We start from the raw sequence: 25,292 nt of genomic DNA, 5'->3' as shown, positions 1-25,292 counted from the left end.
ATTATCAAAATCTATTAAAATATTGCACTCCTTGTTCCATTTAAATAAGTTATAAGATGCATCGTCATTTCATTATCAATTGCATTAGTCACCTAAAATTTGCGAACAATTGTCTCTTTAGAGTTAGCTTATCTGAAGATTCGTGGTTTTATATTTTCAGCTAAATATCACTAAAAATTTCTTAAACTATTGCAAATTTTAATAGGGTATTTAAAAAATTGCGAGGACCGACAAATTTTGAAGGTAAGACAAGGGAATTCTATAAATGTTTAACTCAAGTGTTTGTTTATATTGCTATGTACGAGAGGATTTAGGATACAACGAAGAATGAGATTTCATACTAAAGATATTTTGAGATATTTTCTTAATCTATGCATTACTGTCACTATGGATGAATAGAAGCTAAAATAATAGAAGAAGCTTGGAATTGGTTGGTAACATAAACTGGAGTACTCAAAATTAATGAATTTAACATGGAATGTTCATTAAAGAAACACATAGGTTTGAATGGTCTTTGAAAGTTTCAAAAACATGACTTTCCAATCTAATGCTTTTCTCTGCAACTGAAGATATTTCTCTATATCCATTTTGCAGTCGATGGCCCATCACTTGCATGCATGGTCAGGCGGTAGGCACAGTGCAGAGATACGCAAAACTTATCCCGAATCTATCTGCATTCTGCAGGGAGGCAGTTGAATCAGTTTTAAATCAACACTGTTATCCATATAAGTTTTCTCAAATGTAATGTTCATAACTTAAGAAATTAAAGACAATATTTCGATTAAAATTTAGATAGAAATTAATCGAAATATTTGTACTCTCTTGAAGTATATATATTGATGAATCTTACAAACTTACCCATATTTATAAGGCCGAATGACATGCACCCACCCATAGTTTGCCGTAAAGACAAGTTGATACCCAAAAAGTTTGAAAATGAAAAACACTCATTTTCCGTCAGGTTTTGTTGCTGAATTCCGTCTGCTGAAGGACAATTTGGTAATTTTTTATTTAGTTGAAAAAAAAAAAAGCAAACAAGTGGTGGACATTTTCAAAACAAGGAAATTTTTGGTCGCTGGCGGTAGGGAAATGACTAGGGAAATCTTACAATCAGTCACCAACCAAAAAAAAACTCCAATAGTTGGTTTCTTGCCAGATTGGGAGCTAGATACGACAAAAGGTCGAATAGGTGGTGGGTGATGATGAAGCAGATAGGTTGGAGTGATGGGGGAGCGGTCGATGACTAGAAAAAAACACCACAATAGTGACACAAACACTTCTAAACGACAATCCACCGATCAAACACCAAAAAACCAACAAAACACGAAAGAAAAGGCCGTAAAATGTGATTATATCATGGTCGCAGATGCAGGTCACGGGTGGAAAATGGTGAGTGTGGAAGGGTAGTGGAGGGATGGGTTTTGAAAAGGAGAGGATGAGGAGTCGAACGGTGGTGACAGGGGTGGTTTTTGGTGTTAGAAACGGACGAGATCTAGCCGAAAAGCTAAGAAAATGCACAAAAGTGCAGTGGTCGTCAGTTGGCGATTTAAGGGTGCACTGAGGTGAGAGGGGCATGGGTTTTGGAGAAGGTGATGTGGGGATTCAGATGGGAGTGAGGGCGACGTCCATTGACACTGAAATTCAGCTAGTTTTGGCTTGATCCGATGGTCGCTAGGGTGAAGATGGGTCACAGGAAATAGGAAATTTTGGCCAAAAATGGGTCAAATCTGGGTAGGGATGGAGGAGGATGGTGATGGGAGGTGAGATCAACTAAAAAGGTGAAGGAAAAATGAAAGAAAGCTGGCAAGAATGCCGGTTGCAACTACTTTGAAGAAGAAAGGTGGAAGAAATGTGATTTTAACTGAAGAAGAAAAGGTTAAAATGACATAATTACCCTTTATTTGTTTTTGAATTTACTATCATACCTTTCTTCATTTAAATTTAACGAACAAATATTAGCGAAAAGTGGGTGTTTTTCATTTCCAAACTTTTTAGGTACCAAATTGTCTTTACGGCAAACTATGGGTGGGTGCATGTCGTTCAACCTATTTATAATTATAAATGGAGTAAACTATTGTTCTCACCCAAGGTTTAGTGAAATGGCAAGTTTCCACCCTTGGTTTCATAAATTCCAGATTCTCACCTTTAAATTAACACTGTTTCGTTTATTTTAACAATTAAAGGCTAAAATGGTCATTTATTATATTTTAAATTTCTACAAAAACATGTCTCTCAACTTTGGGTCTTTAGCTGGTGCGATTGGCAATCCTTGGTGCGATCTCTGACATCAAATCGTAGCTCACTTGCTTTGGTTCACCTCCTGGCCATTCTCCTCATCATTTCCAGTCTGTTCGTGCTACAACTAGCTCCCAAGCAGAGAAGGCTGCGTGATTTTGGGTGAAGATTGAGAGGGGTTTTTGTTTAGGGAAATTTAACAAACAACTAGTGGGTAAGGTGGAGGGTTGGGGGAAAAAAGTTGTGGTGGTGGTCGGAAAAACCAATTACAACTCAAAATCACAACAAATCAATCAAACAATCAACACTCTTCCAAGATCAATCAACACCAACACCAATTAACAACAAATCGACCTCCTATTTTACCTAAAAAGCGGCAAAACCGCGGATTCCTAAGTGGGGTGGAGGTTGGCGAACGGTGAGCTATCGTGGTCGAGGATGATGGGGGATTGGCTGATGAACACAATGGTGGTCTCAAGGTTTTTTGCGATGGAATCAACTGAAAAAGGGGAATGTTCGCACGACATAAATAGGAGGGCGATAACCGATGATGATGGGTTCAAAAGGTCGAGAAAGTTGGGGTTTGGGTTGGGGAAGATGTAATCAATGTTGGGGAAGAGTTCTTGCTGTGATTGGTGAAGAAAACTACTTGGGAGGCAACCAAAAGGCCAACGACAGTGAAGAAGAAGAACACTTTGGTAATAGTGGAGGAGGGGAAATGAAGAAGAAAAAGATGGGCGGGTAGTTTGGTAATAGCACCTTCTGCATTTGTGTCAAAGACTCAAAATCCAACAGTTACTAACGGTGTTACTTTAAGGGTAAGAATCTGAAATTTATGGAACCAAGGGTAGGAACTTACCATTTTGCTATATCTTGCGTGGGAACATGTTGTTTACTCTTATAAATAATAATTTTGCATCCATGCATACGAGCCGAGTAGTGGCTGGCTCGAGCTCGGCTCGAATTAGTTAGGCAGTGGCTCGAGCTCGAGCTCAAGCCCACGAGCTCGAGCTCGGCTCAATAAGGAAAAAGCTTAGCTCGAGCTCGTCTCGGCTCAACTCGATCTAAGTACGAGCTGAGCTGAGCCGAGCCAAGCTCGGTTAAACCTGCAAAAACCAACTGCTTCTGTCTCCTGCTGTTCACTCAGGCAAAAACTCAAACACTTAGGGTGCAAACCTTCATCCAAAAAACAAGCTCTAAAATCATTCAAAGCAATCCAAAAACCAAGCTGTTATATCAACTTCAACAAAATTCTTTATAGACAGTCCACACTAGGAGCACAAAAGGCAAAACTCTATACAAAAACCCCTAAACACCAGCCAACAGAAAAACAAAACCAGCCTAGAAAACAAGCACAACAAGTAAACAAAAACCAGCTCCACACAAAACCCACCAGCCCCACCAAAACCCCCAGGCTCCCAAGAGGTTGACATCAACTCCACACAAAACCCACCAACACCACCAAAACCACCTAGCCTACTGTCCCTCTCCAACCACCTGCACACAAAACATAACAACAAGCAAACAAAGAAGAAGCCATCTAGTGGTTGCTCAATGAAGGGTGGTGTCTCAGACTTTGCGGTGTAAAGAAGTGAAGATGACGGTGGTGGAGGTGAAATAAGCTTGAAGGGAAAATGTCTCTGTTTTAGGGATTTTGTGGCCGAGTGTCTTTGTTTTAGATTTTAGGGCAAATATGATCTTATGCAAGCTGAAACGATCGATCAAGCTCACGAGCTTCATAATTAACTCGAATGACGACGCTAGCAATTTGAAGATCGCGAGCAGTTAGAATTGAACCCAGAAAAGCTTGACACCTTTCGCGAGCTTGAAGGTGAACTCGAACTCGTGAACTACTCATCTTTTGATGAGCTAAGTCTGAGTTCGTGACGAGTCGAGCCCAAGTAACTTATGAGCTACTCGGTTTGACTGCACCCCCAGTTGTCACATTTTATGGAGAATAATAATTCGTGTATATAGCTCTACGATCACATCAAAGAGCTGGTTATCAAGGTTTTAATATAGTTTTTGTGTGCTGAAAGAGCTGATCCAATTAGATAAGGGAGCAAAAAAAGCAACAAAATGGTGCTGTTATCAACAAAGATGCTGGTGATTTTATGAAAGTGATTGCTAAGCTAATCAAATATAGTGTTATCAATCCCTAATTGTGATATCCAGCTGAGATAGTCAGCATCAAATCAAAATAGTTAATTGATTAACTAGTTGCCTTAAATCAATATCTTTAATCCTTAATCAAAGGGAAATAATTAAACCCCATTTTTTTTTCCACAAAATCAAGAGTATATAGTACTGTGACATTTGCAAAACTTAGTTTAGAAAGTAAAAATAATATATATAACTCTCTCTTTTATTGCAGCAAACTGATAAATATTATACAATATCCAATAGAACATATTTACAAAAGAAGCGGAGATCGCACTTTGCCCAAGAAACTTATCCCATGCCTCTCTTCATATCTTATCTTTTCCATACTCACTCTCAACTAGTGGGGTCTTAACTTCGAGAACTTCGAAAGATCACTGATCGAGCACCATGCCCTCTTAAAACTTTGCCTTCCTACGTGACCTTTCCACTAATTATTTATATAAATAATCATCAGATCAGAATCAGATGCATGTTCGTACATTTTCGTATCAAAGATTTTCTCTACTATATATAATCATATATAAAGCTAAGTCGAGTACAGCACGGGCACGGGCACGGCAAAGTTTAAGTAAAAGCAAGGGAGAACGACATTTTCCCACCCAAGGTTTGATGAAACGACCTTTCCCACCTGTCAAGTTTTAAAATGACACTTTTCAACCCTTTGTTAGGTTCTGTTAGTGTTTTATGTTAATATTTGACAAAAAAAAACAAAAATATTCTTAAATAGTTTATTTCTTAATTAGTTTATTATAAATTAAAATTTAGTTAAGTTAAGTCTTTATTCGATTATTTATTAGTCCAAGTGTAAAATTATTTTTTTTCTTTGTTTATTTAATTAATAAAGAATATTAATTTTTTATGTTAATCAGTAAAAATAAAAAATATTATAAATAATAGTGATGGGATATTGATGACATTATAAATAAATATTAAGATTATTTAACTTTAAAATTTTTTATAACATTACTCATAACTTTTAAGATGGGGTTAACTATTTTTTCTTTTTTGATTTTTTAATATTTGACTTTTTAGCTAATTAAAAAATAATATAAAATTTATAAAGTAAAATATTAATGAAAAATATAATAGAACCTAACGAAGGGTGGGAAAGTATCATTTTAAAACTTGATGGGTGAGAAAAGGTTATTTCGTCAAACCTTGGGTGGGAAAATGTTGTTCTCCCTAAAAGCAACTATCGTATATTTCAAGTTTAGAAATATCACTACTGGGCTCATTTTCTCTTAGCTATACATGTCATATCAAACATTTAATGCTCCAAAATTGTGTCTTCTTTCCCTTCCAGCGCCTATATAAACTTCTCTTTTTACACTTTTGGTACTACACCATTCATTTTCTTCTTTACTTTAGGGTTTAGAATCCCCTTTATCTTTCTGCGTCTCCAGGAATTTAGTTACACATTAAGATAATGAAAAAGAAGTTCCTTAAGGCGTACCTAAACAAGTGGAGGAAAATGGGGAGTCGAGTCATTCCTTGTGCCGCTGGAGGTTGTGAGTATTGTTGTCAGTGGAGTTTGTGGCCTTCCATGCATCGCGAGGGAGACGCCATTCCCAGAGATGTGCCGAAGGGTCATTTAGTAGTTTATGTTGGAGAGAATTGCAAGCGTTATGTGATCAAAATCACTTTGCTCAAGCACCCACTTTTCATGGCATTGCTGGATCAAGCTCGGGATGAATATGATTTCACCACTGACGCAAAACTCTGCATTCCTTGTGAAGAAAATACTTTCCTTGATGTTGTTCGTTGTGCCAGTCAGGATCGAAGCATGTTTTTGTGTCTTTAATTAATTAACCAATTCATCTATATTTGCAAGCCTTTTTGAGAATTTAATTGATGCATACACGCGGTTTAATCAAGTGGCTATAATATGTTGTATAATGTGTAGAATTTTGTAACATATTCGTTCTAGTTGATGATGGTAATTATTAATGTAATTCAATTCATAAAAAATTGCTTATTTTGCTTCTTAAATTCATCTTGTTTGCAAGCTGGCTCTATGTCAGATCACAACTTAACACTGAAGGGTGGACAACTGCAAAAACTAGACCCACCCGCTGAAGCCTGACAGCATTTTGATTGAAAAAAAAAAAAAAAGGGAAAAAGTTTTCGACTGGATTTGGAAGTGGAACCGGTTCACCATGTATCTAAAAAGAACCTGCCAGAAGGAACAAATTAGACAACTCATAGCAAATTGCCGACAGTGATTTACTAGTTTGTAAGAACATATATATAAATTAAGGAACCGGGTATTTCCGTATTTTTGACACAGTAGTTTCCTGCCATACTATTCTCAGCACTCCATCTGAAGAGATGAATGTCTTTGAATTTCTATGGATACACTTCTAGTTGACCAGGCTGAGAACGGTCTGATGAATTCACGGTATTTCAGGTTCTTATAAGCTATATATATAGTTTTGGGTATCCTTTTTCCAGGGTAAAGAAAAAACCTTGAAAAAGACGATAGGTGTTTCTTCTTCAGCTTTATGAGAGAAAGGAAATGGCAATTAATTTTTTAAGACAAGACTGGGAAAGGGAGCTTAACCAGAAATTTTGACCAAATAATTCAAACCATTAACTGAAGTTCTACCTCTGCGGCTCTGCCAGAATTTTAGTGGCTTATATGAAAGTCTTCTGGCCATATAAATTGGGGCGAGGACAGCGAAAAAGTTCAAAAAACTTAAGTTCTTCTGACATCCTTTCTGTAACCTGGCAATAATTGGAGCTAAGAAAGTGATTTTCCTTTGGGTTCAATTCATTGTCATATTTCTGTTTTATTAATTATTACTATAGCAAAATAACTAGAGACATACAGAAATCAAAACTTCGATAATGTGTGTTATTCGGATATCTAAAAATGGAGTCTGTTTTGGTTGGAAAAAACCCCCACCCGGGCACCCGCTGAGGACCAAAATGAATAGCCAAAGTCGTGTGGTCCTCTTATTTTTTAGGAAGCAATAAGAAAACTATCGCTTTCTGGAGTTCAAGGCAACTTCTCAATGTTCCTATATTGTGCATGAATGTGTGATGTGTCTGGATGAGAACAAAATACTGGCCCATTACCGCGTTGGAAATTAATGTCCCTCGTCAGGAAAGCTGAACCAACCAAACTAATCAATCAAATGGGCTAAAATCCTAGTTAATTCATGTTGCCCAATAGCCAAATAAATGCACAACAGTTACATTGGAATGGCAATGTTAGAGGGCTAACATTAGAGAAAATTTAACTGGCTAAACCTCCCAAATTTACATTTAAAAAAATGACCCTGAAAATATTTTTGATTTTTTTTTTTACTTTAGAAAAGCTGGCGTGACACACTTAGGATTCATTAAACATGTAAAATGAGTTAAACTGAAAAGATTTAAACATATGTGGGTAAAATCATAATTAACGGAAGTTTGTTTAAATTTTAAAATTTGAAAACGAGCCCCCACACTTCAAAATCGCTTAATCGAGCCATATACCCAAAAAACGACTGACGAACACATTTCGTTTCTCTACAATTTCCGGCGAAGACAGTGCCTTAGTTCCGACAAATATTCGATCCTAAAGTTTCCTTACACAAAACCATGGCTGACATTCACAAAGAGGAGAAAAACCCAACCCCACCCTGAACCCTAGACTTCGACGGTGCCAGTAGTTCAAAGGCTTTCGAAGAAGATGCTCCAGTAGATCATCCGACGAGTCAAGGTGGTCTAGAGGTAAGGGAGACAATGACAGCACAAGAAAAGAGAGAAGAATCGGGAAATGGTTCTAAAGAGGAGGTCGCCGGCCAGAATTCAGGCAAGGAAGAGGACGGCGGTGAAGAAATGGTACCTTTTTTACTTTTTGTTTTGAATTTGATGAGAAATTTGATTGATTTGTGCGAATTTGGGGGATATGTAGTTGGTTTTATTATTATGATGGTTGTGGCATTTTGTCGAGTAGTTGGCGGGCATGGGGGGAGTGGCTTTGTTTGGGTTCCAGAGGATCGGGAAAGGCAAGGGAGGCTGTAGGGAGGTTGTTTGTGGGAGGTTGGAGGGTTGGGACCCCCTATTCTACCACCTCCTGCCATCCTTAGCCCTCCAACCTCATGGAACCTACCACATCAGGCTCTATAGGGCTTGCATTGGCTTCCCCAGTCCTGTCGAGGCCAAAATCACCCACTCCCCGATGCCCTTGAAGGCCATATCCCCCAAATTGTCAGCCTATTGGTTGTTTTGGTCTCTTGCTTTTTTTTTTTTTAATATCGTTTGTGCAAATTTTGCGAAGCATAAATTATAAAGACTATGGGTTGGAGATTGTAAGTGATAAGGTACTGTACTTCCTTGTAAGGGTGGCAGTTAGGTCAAGTTGGCAAGTTTTTATGAGAATAATGGAGATTTTAAAGGAACAGAAGAAGGGTATGAACCGATTTAAAGAGAGTTGCTTTGGTCATTTTGTGAACATTGGAGAAAATTGGAAAAAGGCTTTCTGGGGGCAAGGAGTGCATTATATGTTTCTACACTCAGTAAAAAGCAAAAAAAAAAAAAAAAGAGTAGGGCAGCCGATAACTTGGCTAAAAAGGTTTTGGGGAGAGGGCGTTTATTATGGGACACGATTTAGAGGAAAGGCTAGGAGAAGTTGGGTTTAACTCTTCAGAGAGGTTCAAGATGTGCTTGGTATGGTTCATTCATTCGATGCTAATGACTTCAGACTCAACAAAAGCTGTTAATATGGATTGGGTGAAGTTTGCAAGCAACATGGACTTCTTTAATGCTTATTCGTAGGGACGAGTATCATTTCAGCTAACCATGGACTCCCTACAAGGAAAAGACATGGTGTTAAAGTATCGCCAATCTATTGAGAAGAATAGACCGAGCATGTGCAATTTATTTGGCTTCCCATGGGCCATGTAGGTAAATATTAATAGGTTTTTGTTATAGTTTTGTATTATATGTGTTTTAATGATGATATTGATTGTTTCTTTACAATGTAGGCTTGGATGTATGAGGCCGTCCTTATCCTGGCTAAGGTAGGGGGAGGATGAAGAATTCTGATGAGCGACCACAATTTCCTAGGATGTTGCGGTGACACATTGAAAAGTGTACCCATTGGGATTACGACAAAATAGACATAGAAATTCAAGCAGCTCAGGTAAGATTAAAGGATCAATCTTTTGAATATGCAGTTGCTTTTAAATGTGCTTAAATTTGATTATTTTTTTTCTTATTGCAGTGAGTGGTCCGTCCCTTCCTCACCCCTAGTAGAGGTGAAGCAGGAGAGGAGTATGTTACATCGTTCGATGCATTGGACAATGTAGCAGATGAAGGGATAAAACGGCTAATGCGGGATCAAGAAGGGGTCACGCATGTGAGGGCAGTTGCAGGGCCACTGCTTGAGAATGTTGTTGACGCCGAGGATGATAAAGCTCCAGTCAACGGGAGAGAGGAGGAGGAAGAGGAGAAGGAGGAGGAGAAGGATGAAGTGGTTTGGATGCCTCCACCTAATTGGCAAACTGGTACAACAAGTACTGCTTAGACAAGGCATCGAGGTCTGGAGAATGAGGTTGTTGACCTCATAAATAGTCTGTTTGAGAGTTTTAGAACAGTTGTTTATGAGAGGTTTGACAAGGGTGGAGGAGAAAGTTGATAAGGTGGTAGAGAAAGTTGGTAGGGTGGAGGAGGAAGTTGGTGGAGTATTGAAAGTAGTTGAAGAGCAACCTGAGCTAAAAAGAGAGAGCCGAAAGAGTAAGTATGTCAAATCTCCTTACACCGTAGTAACGTATGGAAAGAAGAGGAAAATGAAAAAAAAAATTGAGGAAGTCCAAGAAAGTGGAGAAGCAAAAATAGAGGAGGTTAAGCAGGTTGGTGGACGAAGTGGGGAAGTGATACTAGAGGAGGGTGAGGCGGGATGCGAAGGAAGTGGGGATGTGCAAATGGAGGAAAGGGGAGGAAGTGGGCAAGCAAAAACGGAGGAGTTAAAGGTCAATTTGTATGGGCCAATAGAGGAGGAAAAGAAAAAAACTCTTCCATGCCTATTACAATGAATCTGGAACTGATGCCCATGTGAAGTGCAAGACTGTGGATTATCCTCGGGAGTGGTTTGAAAAGATGTTGACGATGGACAGGTGGCTTGACGACTCGGTGAGTTATTTTCCCTTATTTTTCCTTATTTTTGCTTATGTTTTCCATGAAGTATTGTATACTTATCATGTTGTTTTTATTTGATGCAGCACATCAATGAGGTATTGGCACTCATAAGGCAACGATAGAGTAGTAATAGTGATATATTGTATCCTAATTGTGCCATCATCGATGTGGCCTTTGACCAAATGCTAGTAATGACATATGACACTTTAATGAAAAAGACCATTGGTAGAGGCGTAGTAAGAGGAGGTAAGCGAAAAAGATTGGCCACAGATGACTTCGACGGTGTCCTTGATGATTTTCAGTTTGATGACAGGATGATGCAGTATGTACGGGGGGAAAGGCCCAAACATGGCCATAGTTGGGCAAAGTTAAAAGAGTAGGGGTGTTCAAAAGAACCATTCGGAACTAGAACCGGAACCGTTGGGTACCTAGGGTTTGGTTCTAGTTCCTACCCAGAATTGATCGTCAACCGGTGGGTTATGGTTCCAAAAATCTAGAACCGACATTGTCCGGTTTCGGTTCCTACAGTCAAGAACTGGAACCGAGAACCGAGAACCAGAACTGAAATGAAATATTATTAAGGAGTGGGGGGTTTCTTGTGATTTACTTGCCACATATAAAAACTTCAGATTAGGGCAAAAAATTTCATTGTTTCTTTCTTCCCTTCACAGTTCTCTTCGTCTATGTTGCTCTTTCTCTTTATTCACTCACGTCTATGTCGCTATTTCTCATGCACAAACAACATTCACGCACAAGCAAAAGACTCCTCTCAAACTCAACTCCCAACTCAACTCACCTTCAAAAATTTTCCCTTTTAACTCAAAACCCTAACCCCGCACTTACCCACTTCCACACTATTCTCAAACTTTACTTCAATTCAATTTTCACCTCTTTTACTCACATACTCAGGTCAGTTTTTTTTTTTTTAATTCTTTTTTTGTTTTGTTTTTGTATTTTCTTAGTGGGTTTTTGTTCTTTATGGCTAATGAGTAGAAAGTTTCTTCCTTTGGAGATGTTGATGCTGAAATGGGAAGTGAGGGTTGTCAGTGTTTGAAGTTGAAGTTGGTTTGTTTTTGGAAACAAAAATGTGGTTTTAACATTATCTTGGAGTGTGGTTCTGTTGATTTTTTGTTCTTGAAATTGTAGGGAATTGTTTTGTCTGCCATTGTTGATCTTGCCGCTTGTGCTATTTTAATTTTGTAATTACAACTTTTTAAGTTAATTTTGTGGCAACGAAGATTATGTTCAGGCATTGCATTGTTGGCATTTCTTAAATATATTTAAACTCTTAACATTGAATTTCTCAGTTTCAGTAATATGCAGACGTAATGTGTTCGATATAATGCTCAAGAAAAAGTTTTTATATGGACTTGGGGGGGGAATAGGGTAATGAATTTTACAGGGTACCCAAACCAGAACCGGAACCGTTGTTACAGGTTTTGGTTTTGGGTGTCTAGGAACCAGAATCGTCGGTTTCGGTTCTGGTTCCAAAATTCAAGGAATCGTTGGTTCTGGTTCCTTCCAAAAATGTAGGGTACCTGAAACCGAACACCCCTATAAAAGAGTATACTACATCATCAACATCAAGGATATACATTGGATAACTGTCGTCGCACTTCTGGAGGAGGGCTTGCTACAAATCCTTGACTGTAACCCAAGTATTTGTCGACAGAGGCAGTTGGAGACCGAGTTAGAGCCACTGTGCATATTGTTCTCGCGGCTGTTGCACGACAGTGGGATGTTTTGGTACTTCGATGATGAAGTACTGACGGGAAAGTGGCCACTCAAGCTCCTTCCCGTCCCGACAAATGAGTCAAGGTAAATTTTATATAAAACTTACAGAATACAATTGTTCTATAAGCTGATTCTAATGCTAATGTCTTCCTCCTAATGTAGTGCTGATTGCGGGGCATATGCATTAAAATTTATTGAGTTCGACATGACCAACATCACGATGGACGGGTTGAACGATGAAACAATGAGCAACTATCGGGAGCGTTGGGCTATTGAGTGCTTCGTTGGGCATATGGATCCCTTTTGAGTGACCAAAACCCAATCCAAGTCATTGTTGATGCTGTTATCAAAAGGTATGGAAGTTGGACTAGTTTATATGATACTATCTTATTGGGTTGTCTTATACAATTGGATCGACTGTTCTTGTTAGGCATGAGGCTGTTGATACTTGGGTTGTGGTGTTAGTATGCTTTGTGGCCAAGGCCAATGCTGGATAATGTTGGAAGGGGTGCTGTAGAAGAAGACGAAGAGGCTGTTGATGTTGCTACTGATGCTGAAGATGTGTTGGATAATTTTGGAGGATGGGGAAGTGGCTAAAGAGAATGATGAAGAGGGGGGATAGAGGCTGGCGGCTCTGCTTTTGTTTTGGGTAAATATAAGACATTCATTTGTTGTATATAATATTGTAATTTAATGTAATTGATACATTTCACATTTGTACAAAAGCAATTGAGTGTTTCTTTCCCTCTTTTGAGTTTGAGTTTATTTAGTATTCTTGTTACATAGAATTGATGTGTTGATGCAATTAGGTTGTCAAATTCAGGAGAAAATATGGAATTAATATTTGTTGGTGATTTTAGTTTGTTAAAATTCAAGAGAAAAGATGCAAAAAATATATATTGTCCATGATCACTTAAGCGATCCAAAAGTGACTAAATTATCGCTTAAGCGACAAAAGGTTTTCCATACAGGATTGCTTAAGCGAGACAATAAATCGCTTAAGCGATCGTGCATTTGGGCAAATCTTTATTATGCCTTACATATGATCGCTTAAGCCACCAAGGGTAAAAGTAAAGAATTGCTTAAGCAAGACAATAAATCGCTTAAGCGATTGTGCATCTGGGAAGATCTTGATTATGCCTCAAACTTGATCGCTTGAGCGATAGCAAAATCGTTTAAGCGACTAAAATCGCTTAAGCGACTAAGGGCAAAAGAGAGGAATCGCTTAAAAGAGACTATAAATTGCTTAAGCAATTGTTCATCTGGGCAGATCTTGATTTTGCCATGAACATGATTGCTTAAGCGATACCAACTCGCTTAAGCGACCAAGTGCAAAAGCGAGGAATCGTTTAAGCGATTCGTTAATCGCATAAGCGATCGTGCATCTGGACAGAACTTGGTTTTGCCATGGACATGATCACTTAAGCGATACCAAATCGCTAAAGCGACGAAGGGCAAAAGTGAGGCTTAAGTGATCGTGCATCTGGGAAGAATTTGGTTCTGCCATGGACATGATCGTTTAAGCGATACCAGATCGTTTAAGCAATACCAAATCGCTTAAGCGACCAAGGGCAAAAGAGAGTAATCGCTTAAGCGATCAATCATCTGGGCAAATCTTGATTCTGCCATGGACATGATCGCTTAAGCGATACCAAATCGTTTAAGTGACCAAGGGAAAAAGCAGGGAATTGCTTAAACGATACATTTATCGCTTAAGCGATCATGCATCTGGGCAGAACTTGTTTTTGCCATGGACATGATCGCTTAAGCGATTACAAGTCGCTTAAGCGATCAAGGGTAAAAGCGAAGTATCGCTTAAACGAGTCCATAAATCGCTTAAGCGATCGTGCATCTGGGCAGATATTGATTTTGCCTTGTACGTGATCGCTTAAGCGATGGGAGGTAAAAGTCAAGTATCGCTTAAGTGATCAGTGATCGCTTAAGTGACCAAGGGTAAATATGAAACATCGCTTAAGTGACCAAGGGTAAATATGAAACATCGCTTAAGTGGTCTTAATTGTTGCTTGTGCGTGATCGCTTAAGCGACTAAGGCTAAATACACAGGATCGCTTAAGCGAGAAATGAAATAACTTAAGCGATCCAGTGTATTCTGATTACTTTTATTGACTTTCACAAGATCGCTTAAGCGATGAAAGCTTATAAACACTTGATCGCTAAAGAGATTCCTTTTTTTTTTTTTTTTTTTTTTTGGAGTATGTTATTAACCCCATATTAAGTGACGTTAGTGTGAATTTCGGACATTCACAACATCACATGATTGTTAATGTTAATGTTAAGCGATATCGGTTAGTAACACTTATTAAGGCCAATTAAGAAGGATTATTTGTAATATAATTCTATTAACACATATTAATGTTACAATCGTATGATATATGGATAAATGTCATAGCGCACTAGCGTGACACGCTAGTAGCAAGGTATCTAATTTCATAAATATGGATGATGTATTTGAGAACAATTAGATTGAAATAAGCTTCAATTTTGACTGTACGATTAGTTCAGTGGACCATGATCTGTCTTGTGTCAAAATTATATTTTAATTAAATTAATTCTTTTAAGTCTGGACATAAACATGGTAAATAAACATGAAAAAGAAATATTAAAGTATAGAATGATTCTATATAATACAAATTTTAATGTTTTGAAATACCAAAGTAAATTACCCTTAACCACCTAAGTGATATATTGTTTTTCTTAAGTGATATATTGTTTCACTTAAGTGATATTGCCTATTTATCCTTGGTCACTTAAGCGATGCTGTCTATTTAGCTTTGGTTGCTTAAACGATAATAAATCGCTTACGCAATCTTGTCAAAGGCAGAATAAAGGTCATTCGGCTATAGTGGATCGCTTAAGCGATATTTTCTCTCTCTTAAGTGATCATGTATGTTGAGCCTTAGTTGCTTAAGCGATCACGTACAAGTAAGGATCAAGATAACTTAAGCGATGCTTCTTTTTTACCCTTAGTCGTTGAAGCGATATGTGATCGCTTAAACAATCACATCCAAGGCTGTATATAATTACCCTAGTGAAGGATCGCTTAACCGATTTAAGGTCTCGCTTAAGTGATTCTTCTCTTTTACCCTTGGTCATTTAAGCGTTCCTAAGCAACATAGGATCGCTTAAGCGATCAAGTGTAAGGCAAAATCAAGATTGCTTGAGCGATTCTTAACTTTTGGCATTGGTCGCTTAAGCGATTCATGATCGTTTAAGCAACGAAGGCCATTTGCTTCTTTTCTCGCCGGTCTTTTGATATTGTGCACGTTTGAGTGAGAAATGAGGTACGTTTCTACTAACTTGACACACTCATGACTAATTCAGTAAATTGACTGATTGATCGATTATCTTTATACGACAATTATGTTGATAATATTTATTTTGTTTGTCTTACTTCTTTGGGCAGCAATCAGTGCCGTACAGAGATAATATACAAAATTTTACTTACTTAAACGTTTTGTAAAATGGATGAAAATGAAAAATAATTAATTTAATTTAATACATTGTAAAGGATGATTTATTCAAGGTAACAATTAAATTTAAAACATAAAAAATTGAAAACAATAACTCTTGAACGGTTGGCCTTGGCAACTCTCTCGATTTCATCATTCTTTTTGATGACTTAGCTAGAAATACAGGGACATAAAATCAGTTTAATGCACCACAAAAGAGAAACATAATAACTTCATTAGATCGCTAAGGGTTCTGAGGTCGCCTAAGCGATTTGTTAGTCAGATCTGCATATAAGAAAAGATCGCTTAAGCGACCTTACGTCGCTTAAGCGATCTAGTTGTCACTAGATCTGATCTGATCAAGGATCGCTTAAGCGATCTGGTGTTTAGATCTGATCTGAGTAGCAGATCGTTTAAGCGATCTCAGGTCGCTTAAGCAATCTGATGTTCAGATATGCAGATAAGCGTAGATTGCTTAAGCTACCAAGGATCACTTAAGCGATCAGTTGTTATCTACGGATATGAACATCAGATCGCTTAAACGATCTGCTATTCAAGGCTGTAGATAATAGCTGATCGCTTAAGCGATCTTATGTCACTTAAGCGATCCGATCTTATCTGCAGATTGCTTGCTTTCTTACTACTGGTCAATTCGAACCTAATTTTCTAGATCTGCATGTGATTGATTCTGGCAACTGCTTCTCTTGTGGCTAGGTTGCTTGCAAATTGAGCATTTATTCATCCTCCGGGGAACCTCACAAGCTGATGGAATACGCTTAACTCTTTTTCTCCCTTTTTCTGTCTTCTTGAATGGAGGATGGATGATAATGTGAACTAACTCTGGCGGCATCACCCACTGCTCTTCTGGAGGAACTAGATATATCGTTTCTGAATAAGTCAACATATAGTGATTTGCCATATAGAGAGGGGATCAAAGTTCCATGTAAATTCTTGAAGCAAAATCCGGCTTCCGTTGGTGTTTCAGTGCTGCTAGTGCATGAGGACAAGGTAAATGTTGAATGTCAAGCACTTTACAGCTGTAAGTTTTACTAACAAGGTTAACTAGGGCATCCGGAACATAGCCGTGCATGGTGAACTCTTGAGCATTAATACGATAGACAAACAGTGCATTTGACAGCTCCATACGTTCTTGCAATAATTTTTCAGCTGACGGAACAAGGGTTGTGGTAAAATTATTTGACCTTGTACGACACTCATGGAACCACTGTGACAATGTCATCTAGATTGCATCAAAAAGGGAAACTATTGGAAACTCTCTTTCTATTAACAACTTTGAATTTATGGACTCGGCTATGTTCGTGGTCATGACATCAAACCTTCTTCTAGGAAAGTAAGCTCTACTCCATCGCTCGAAACCAACATCATGCTCAAGATACTTAGCAATTCTATCATCTTGATTCAGATTTGCCGGAAGTGCTCCTCGAACTCATCAACTCGATAAGCTTTTGCTGTCATGTAGTATATCTGAAGGAGGCCAGCACACTTAAACTTTTGTTTTATGTTCTCACCAAGGTGCCTCATACAGAATTTGTGATGTGCTTGAGGGTAAATAGTGACAATCCCTTTCTTTAAAGAGTTGTGCCTATCGGATATTATGCACAACTCGTCACAATCAGGTACTATCGTACGTAATTACTGAAAAAACCAAGTCCATGACTTGTCGTTCTCAGAGTCAACCACACACCGTGCAACGGGATATATGTGATTCTCGTTGTTTTGTGCAGTGGCCACCAACAATGTACCTCCATACTTTCCCGTAAAAAAACAACCATGAACAGCCAACACCTTTCTCATGTTTACAAAACCCCTTATAGTAGAACCGTAAGCAACAAAAAATATTTAAACCTCATATTATTGTCCCACTTCAAAGTCGTCTTGCTACATTGGTTTGTCAACTCAAGTATATAATGGTACGCTTCTAATACTGCGTACTCGTGCTCCGGCGTGCCCCTCACAAAATCTTGTGCTTGTTGTCTCTCTTTCCAGCATTTCCAGTAACTAACAGCACATCCTAACTCTGTGCGCACAAGTCTCTGAATGTCTTTAGGAGATGAACCTTTCCCTTCAACGAACCAACTTTTGACAAATTGTCCAACAACATCAGCGGAGGCTTGTCGATTCTCACCTGAAATATGTCCTAAACCATAAGTGTGCTCAGGGGTATATGTGTTAACAATAAATGTTTTGAACTCCGCCAACCTTTTAAAATAAACCCGCCACTTGCACTTTTGGTCACGACATGCAACTGTCACAACCGATGAATTAGACTTTTTGGTGATGAACTCAAAATTACCTCTCATGGCAACAAGTTTTAGCTTCCTTACCACTTCCTCTTTGTTGTCAAATAAATACCCTATGCGCAACTCCGATCCATCTGTAAAAACATGAGTTGATTCACTACTACCTGCAATTGTCCCCTCTAAACCTGCATAAAGGACCATAGTGTTCTCTTCCTCACAAACTACAATTTCTGCATAATCTGTATTTAAAGGAATCTCTACATATGCGGGAGTACGATGGCTTCCTCCTCAACATTTTCATTCTGCTGCAGATGACCAACCTCTTATACAGTGTCCTCCTCACTACCCAAATCATCGCCTACTCTTGATTTTTCAACTAAGAAATCAATGCCCTCGTAGTGCAAATTAAAACCAGCATTCTCTCTGCCAACTTCCTCGTTATCCCCTTCTTTTGAACCAACTTTCAACAGTTTATCTACAAAAGAAACCCTTAAAATCGGCCTTGAACCATTATTGCCCACATCAATCATATATAACTTTACACCTTCATCCGACTTTAATATAGCAGGAGGTACCTTATAATGTTCAAGAACTCTACTTAAAACATACTTCACAACTATATCACTACGTGAGCAACTCAAATCACCTTTTCTAATTATTTCATCAATCAATTCATCAAAACTAACATCTGTGCTCACAGCAATTGGTATATAACTTCTTTGCTTTTCCCAATTCACTTCCAACAACTTTCTTCCTCCACCCACTCACCAAAATATTTAACACCCAAAACAACTTGTCCCATGTCTAATAATAGCCAAATACCTATACTGTAAGAAAAAAAAAAATATTATTAATTGATATATTAAGGGTTGAAAGATTTTAAAAAGCATCTACAGAGTCGCTAGAGCGATCTGGTGTATTGCTTAAGCGATCTAGTACATCGCTTACTGGATCGCTTAAGCGATACAATGGATCGCTTAAGCGATTTGATATAAATAATCCTGATCGCTTAAGCGATCTTTTGCCATTTACCTAGTCGCTTAATCGATCTGCTGCCATACACTAGATTTATAGCAGATCGCTTAAGCGATCTTCTACCATATTCCTGATCGCTTAAGCGATCTACGATCTGCTGCATTATACCAGATATACTAGATCGCTTAAGCGATCCATCATATCCAGAACATATTTTCAATCATCTCCACCTACAATTGGTGCTACCACCCCCAACTACCCACAATGCAAGAAAATATTCAATAAATTTCACTTCTTTTAACTTGCATTACATCAAACACAACCCAACAACCTAAACAACTAAATAAAAACCATAACCCAAATCCAATCCATCATTAAACCTTTGTAAATCAAAATATAAAATGGAAAGGGAAGATACACATACTTGAACAAATTGTCAAGAGGAGGAGGATCTGTGGCGGAGAAGATGTTAATGGCGGAGGAAAATGATAGTGTTAATGACGGGAAGAAGAAGATGTATAGGAAGGAGGAAGAAGAAGATGTACAGGAAAAAGAAGATGTAGACAAAGCTTAGAAGAAATAACAACCAAGGGAGGATTGCATTAATGACGGGAGGAAGAAGAAGAAGGTGTTTGGGTTTTTTGTAAGAATTTCGGCTCTTTCGGGATATATTGTAATTTTTAAAAGATTACACAATACTTCATTAATCCTACTTAACCACTAATCATGTTTAATTAACCTTAATCAATAATAAGACTATTTACATAACACTTTCAAACTACGTAACCTTTTAATTAAATTTGAACTTGATTTGGCCTTTTAATTAAATTTGAACTTGATTTGACCTTTTAATAAAATGCCACCCAACATTACCCTCCTTCCCAACCATTGGATTGCCCTAAAATTGAAGTCAGAAACTCAGTGCACTGCCTAAAGGGTTACCTTTGACCCATTGTGATGCAGAAACAATTTTTTATCTCTAAAAAAAAAAAAAAAAAAAAAAACTCTGGATAGTTTCTTATAGTCAGTGGGCTGCATTACCACTCATAAGAGGTTTCGGAATTGCTCTAATTTGCAAGGGAAAGCTTGGCCCTAGTGAACTAGAAACAAAANCTAATAATAGCCAAATACCTATACTGCAAGAAAAAAAAAAATTATTAACTGATATATTAAGGGTTGAAAGATTTTAAAAAACATCTACAGAGTCACTAGAGCGATCTGGTGTATTGCTTAAGCGATCTAGTACATCGCTTACTGGATCGCTTAATGATCTGATATAAATAATCCTAATCACTTAAGTGATCTTTTGCCATTTACCTAGTCGCTTAAGCGATCTGCTGCCATACACTAGATTTATAGCAGATCGCTTAAGTGATCTTCTGCCATATTCCTGATCGCTTAAGCGATCTATGATCTGCTGCATTATACCAGATATACCAGATCGCTTAAGCGATCCATCATATCTAGAACACATTTTCAGTCATCTCCACCTACAATCGGTGCTACTACCCCCAACTACCCACAATGCAAGAAAATATTCAACAAATTTCACTCCTTTTAACTTGCATTACATCAAACATAACCCAACAACCTAAACAGCTAAATAAAAATCATAACCCAAACCCAAACCCAATCCATCATTAAATCTTTGTAAATCAAAATATAAAATGGAAAGGGGAGATGCACATACTTGAACAAATTGTCAAGAGGAGGAGGATCTGTGGTGGAGAAGATGTTAAAGGCGGAGGAAAACGATAGTGTTAATGACGGAAAGAAGAAGATGTACAGGAAGGAGGAAGAAGAAGATGTACAGGAAGAAGAAGATGCAAAAGAAGAAGAAGATGTAGACAAAGCTTAGAAGAAATAACAACCAAGGGAGGAATGCATTAATGGCGAGAGGAAGAAGAAGAAGGTGTTTGGGTTTGTTTGCAAGAATTTCGACTCTTTGGGGATATATTGTAATTTTTAAAAGATTACACAATACTTCATTAATCCTATTTAACCACTAATCATGTTTAATTAACCTTAATCAATAATAAGACTATTTACTTAACACTTTCAAACTACATAACCTTTTAATTAAATTTGAACTTGATTTGACCTTTTAATAAAATGCCACCCAACATTACCCTCCTTCCCAACCATTGGATTGCCCTAAAATTGAAGTCAGAAACTCAGTGCACTGCCTAAAGGGTTTCCTTTGACCCATTGTGATGCAGAAACAATTTTTTATCTCTAAAAAAAAAAAAAAAAAAAAAAACTCTGGATAGTTTCTTATAGTCAGTGGGCTGCATTACCACTCATAAGAGGTTTCGGAATTGCTCTAATTTGCAAGGGAAAGCTTGGCCCTAGTGAACTAGAAACAAAAAAATTCAAGAAAACTTCATCACACTCCCAAGGCCCGAACAGAACCAATGAACCAAAAACTTAAGGCAGTGGAAAAGCTAATGTAATCAGATAACACCAGGGCTGCTGATTGATAGGATACACGCTAAATCTGTTTACCTGGACGACAACAAAATGGGTCATCCACCAAAAGCCTTAAATTTGCCAGGCCAGGCTGAGAAATTTTGTTTCAGTAAAGATACTCATTGTCTGTTGAGGCAGCCAACTTCAAACTTCAACGTAAGCACTCTGACTGAAATCTGGAAAGACCTAATCTGCCGATTATGTCACTAAGTCTTGACTACATTCTGAACTTGTGCACCATCTCACTGCACTGAATCGCTCTTTAACTTATTCAAGACATCCCTCAGTTGTCGATGCTGCTCATATTATACACACCATTCATCTGTATCAACAATCCGAAGAGAATATTGCTATAATTGCTCTAATGACAAACCCCAAACCAAAGAGAAAATATACAAGTAGTTAGCATAAAACAGCAAATAAAATGACATCTATGTCAAAATACCAGGGTGGCATAAGAGAATATGATATAAGCAAACTTCACCTCGATATATCCCGAAGTAAAGAGCTCAGCCAAACCAGCCAAAAGATATCTCTATGGGGAGCTAGTATGCTTGAAGTAGAATAAGGTATTTTTAGATACTATGAGCCCAAAAGATAGCAGCAGCCAAACAAACACCATCAGCAGAAGATACGATCGCCAGAAAAGAATTTCTTAAAAGAGGAGATGCACATAAATCTAAATAGAAGTGCAAGAAAGATGACTTAGAGAATTTAATTCCTATAACAAGTCCAAACCAACTTTAAAACACACAAGCATATCACTATAAATTATCAAAAGGGTTCAATTTTGAAAAGCACATTCAAATAGTCCAATGTAGACATCCTCATATAAACAATCTCCACTATTTCCACAATTGACCATAAACCCCTCTGAACCAGATGCACATGGCAATGGAATCTATGACAGGACTGGTAGTATCTCTTTATATCGAGTAAAAGAAAATGACCTTTTACAAATTTGATTGGAGGCTGACTGCTTAATAACTTTAACATTGAAGATATAGGCTGGAACAACTACCGGCATCCGTGACTGATTGTATTCCTGCCATTTTCTGTTAATTTAGGTTTCCAAATGGATTTATCTAATGTTGAATAAAAATCGAAATTTAAACCCATCATAGGCAGCAAACCATCAACACCCAAAGACTTTAATTGTCTAGAACTGTTACTACTCTGGACACTAAAGTTTCGTCCAATTTAAGTTCAGTCTGATGACATCTCCAGGCATTAATCCACGAATATATTCAGCCTAAATAAGTTGCAAAAATAGATAAAGTATGATCAAGCATAATGCATATTATAAATATAATATCTTCAAGTTCCTCTAATTTTTTGTCTCCCACCTCCTTTCCTCCGTTGTATCTTGGAAGTCACTTCCAGCCTCATGTGGACACTAAAACCCATTATCAATGGAAAAGGATAGGATATTAATGATGAACTCTAAAGCGTGCCTACCAATAGCAAACTTATATGTGATACAATCTTCCACTCATCAAAGCAGTATTATAACTGCCCTTGTTAGCAACTTCCTAAGAACGTAATTTTCCATAAGTCACTAAATTATCATAGTACATTGACTCACTCCCTAAGCTTCTCTAGCCCAAGTACTTTATTTTACTCATTTCTCACTTATTAATTTCAACCTACCGCCGAAGTAACATATCAAGATAATTCCAAAGGAAAAGTAAGACCTGCTGGTTAAAAGCTCATAAACCATAAAAACACATAACATGGATTACATACACAATCTGAAAAAAGAATTTTTTTTTTTTTTTTCATAATAATGCAGTAAGCAATATCCCTGCTTGACTGTGTTGATAATTGCATCAATTTGGAACCATAGATACATCTCAGCAAATCACTGATCAATGGAATTTTAAGGAAAAAAAAAAAACAAAAAAAAAATTCTTAAGCTCAGCAGCATATCAGAACTGGGGTAAATCAATTACCATTCTCAATTATATTGCCATCACCAGAAACAGGTACTGCAGTGGATTTAAAACAATAATTGCAACAAAATATTCACAGGAAGCATCCTCGTGGAAAATATACACAAGTAATATATCATCTTGTTGTAAAGTACATACAACATATTGCTGGTGATTACACCAAACGGGGGCAGTGCTATATCAATGGGACTGCAAAACAGGAAGACACAGAGCACTGAAGAGATAACCGCTATTTTTAGCGTTCAATTGAAGCCTGCAACAGCAAGGGAGACTATCATGCCATTATCTACTAAATATCATCTATGTCCGTCAACCAAGCCCTCCAATTCCCTCCGCCCGAACCTCCTTCCCTCCATATTAGCATCCCTAGACCGTGCAGCAAAGTAAAATATCAGCCAAGCCACCATAAAGTAAACCTCCGCAATTGACTGTAAAATCATTGCAAAAGATTTGCCAAACAAGTGAGCCAAAGCCCACCTTGCAAATGATCCACAGAGTATAGCCTCCAGACATTTAATCTGTATAGCCTGATTCATCATTGTCAATAACAAATAACAACCTTCTTTAACTATCTCTCTTCCAGTCCTCCTCGAATCAACAATGGCAACCCAGGCATCAACGGCAAATATAAATGCCACAAAAGTATCTGCCAAAGACCATGTAAACAAGAACCCTGAAATCTCTTTCTCAAACCCTTGTATCCACGGTGACATAACAGAAAACGGCATCAATTTTAACCTCACAAAAAGCTTAAAAAATGAGTACTGATCCTCAATTTCCCCGAAAAACCACAAGCCAAGAAGCTGAGTCAATGCATCTCTAACTGCCCATCTCATTAAAATAAAACCAGTAAGCCTTTTTATCCCCAATCTTGACCCATCCCACACAACACCAACTAATGAACTAAATCTCCCAACCAAATCATTTACGACTGTAACAAACACAATCCCCAAAACCCAAGAATAAATTGCGGTAAACCCTAAAATTACCCAACCATAAGCAGCCGACAAGAAACTCACGAGGAAAAACAATGCTGTCACATCACGACGACCCAGCTCTAGTCCCTTTATAAGCATTTGAAAATCTAAAATTCTCTCCATTTCTTTACCATTTTGAGCCCCTTCTTGTTCACTATCATCATCATACCTTAATTCTTCTTTATCAAAAGATTTCTCTAAACTACCACTCATTTTAAATGTGACACCGTGACGAACCATTTCCGAAATTTTAATTCCATTATCAACGATTTCATATGAAAACCCTAAATTGGGATCGAAATTAGAAAAAATTACCAAAGTGCCATTCACAGGCTTTTTGAGGAGAGGATTGAACATTGGGCGATCTAAGTCATCATCTCCGGAGAAGAAATCATCGTCCAAAGTGCCAACGCGCGTCAGATGTAAAAAGGGGCGGCGACGGTGGTGGTGGTGAGGATGGTGAAGATGGAGACGGCGCGTGGAGGAGTGGTGATCGGAGAAGTCGAGACGGGAGAGGAGAGACTTGAGAGAGGCGTCGCGGTCGATGAAGGAGGTGAGTAGGTACGACCCACTCTCGACGAGGGAGCGGAATGAGAATAAGAGGAGAGAAAGGAAGAGAAATGTGTGGAGATTGGCAGTGAAGGTAGCGGTGGTTTGTTTGATTAATTGGCTGGTGCTGCGGATGTGGCGCAGCCGTGGCTGATCGGTCATCGCGCGCGCGGTGGTGGTGGTGGTGGAGTAGACTTTTTTGTGTGTTTTCGTTTTCGTTTTCGTTTTCGTTTTTTGTTTTTTGTTTTTTGTTTTGGTTTTCAATGCTTTTGGGGAGTTTGTTTGATGGAGAGTGGTGGTGGAGGCGGTGTGAGCTTCAAAGGGGGTTGAAAGTAGGGATCTCCCATGACGCGCTTCTCAAAGCGTTAATAGTACGCGCGA

At 38.1% G+C, this 25,292-nt stretch overlaps 2 protein-coding genes across 2 annotated transcripts; one reads left to right on the top strand and one right to left on the bottom strand.

The window, feature by feature from the left end:
* Positions 1 to 5,785: 5,785 nt before the first annotated feature.
* LOC116114311 (indole-3-acetic acid-induced protein ARG7-like) lies at positions 5,786 to 6,271 on the top strand. Its single transcript, XM_031400462.1, has one exon. It carries the CDS (start codon positions 5,825 to 5,827, stop codon positions 6,197 to 6,199), a length of 375 nt encoding a protein of 124 aa, XP_031256322.1. The 5' UTR covers positions 5,786 to 5,824; the 3' UTR covers positions 6,200 to 6,271.
* Positions 6,272 to 23,241: 16,970 nt separating this feature from the next.
* Positions 23,242 to 25,083, bottom strand: LOC116114363. Its single transcript, XM_031400503.1, has 2 exons — positions 23,946 to 25,083; positions 23,242 to 23,840 (listed from the first exon to the last, which is right to left on the bottom strand). The coding sequence occupies exons 1-2, from the start codon at positions 25,071 to 25,073 to the stop codon at positions 23,682 to 23,684; spliced, it is 1,287 nt and encodes a 428-aa protein (XP_031256363.1). The 5' UTR covers positions 25,074 to 25,083; the 3' UTR covers positions 23,242 to 23,681.
* Between the last annotated feature and the right edge of the window lie 209 nt (positions 25,084 to 25,292).

The sequence above is a fragment of the Pistacia vera genome, unplaced genomic scaffold, assembly GCF_008641045.1.
Source record: "Pistacia vera cultivar Batoury unplaced genomic scaffold, PisVer_v2 Contig1218, whole genome shotgun sequence".
Lineage (NCBI taxonomy): Eukaryota > Viridiplantae > Streptophyta > Magnoliopsida > Sapindales > Anacardiaceae > Pistacia > Pistacia vera.
Note: the sequence above shows the minus strand (reverse complement) of the source record. Positions and strands in the feature narration are given on the sequence as shown.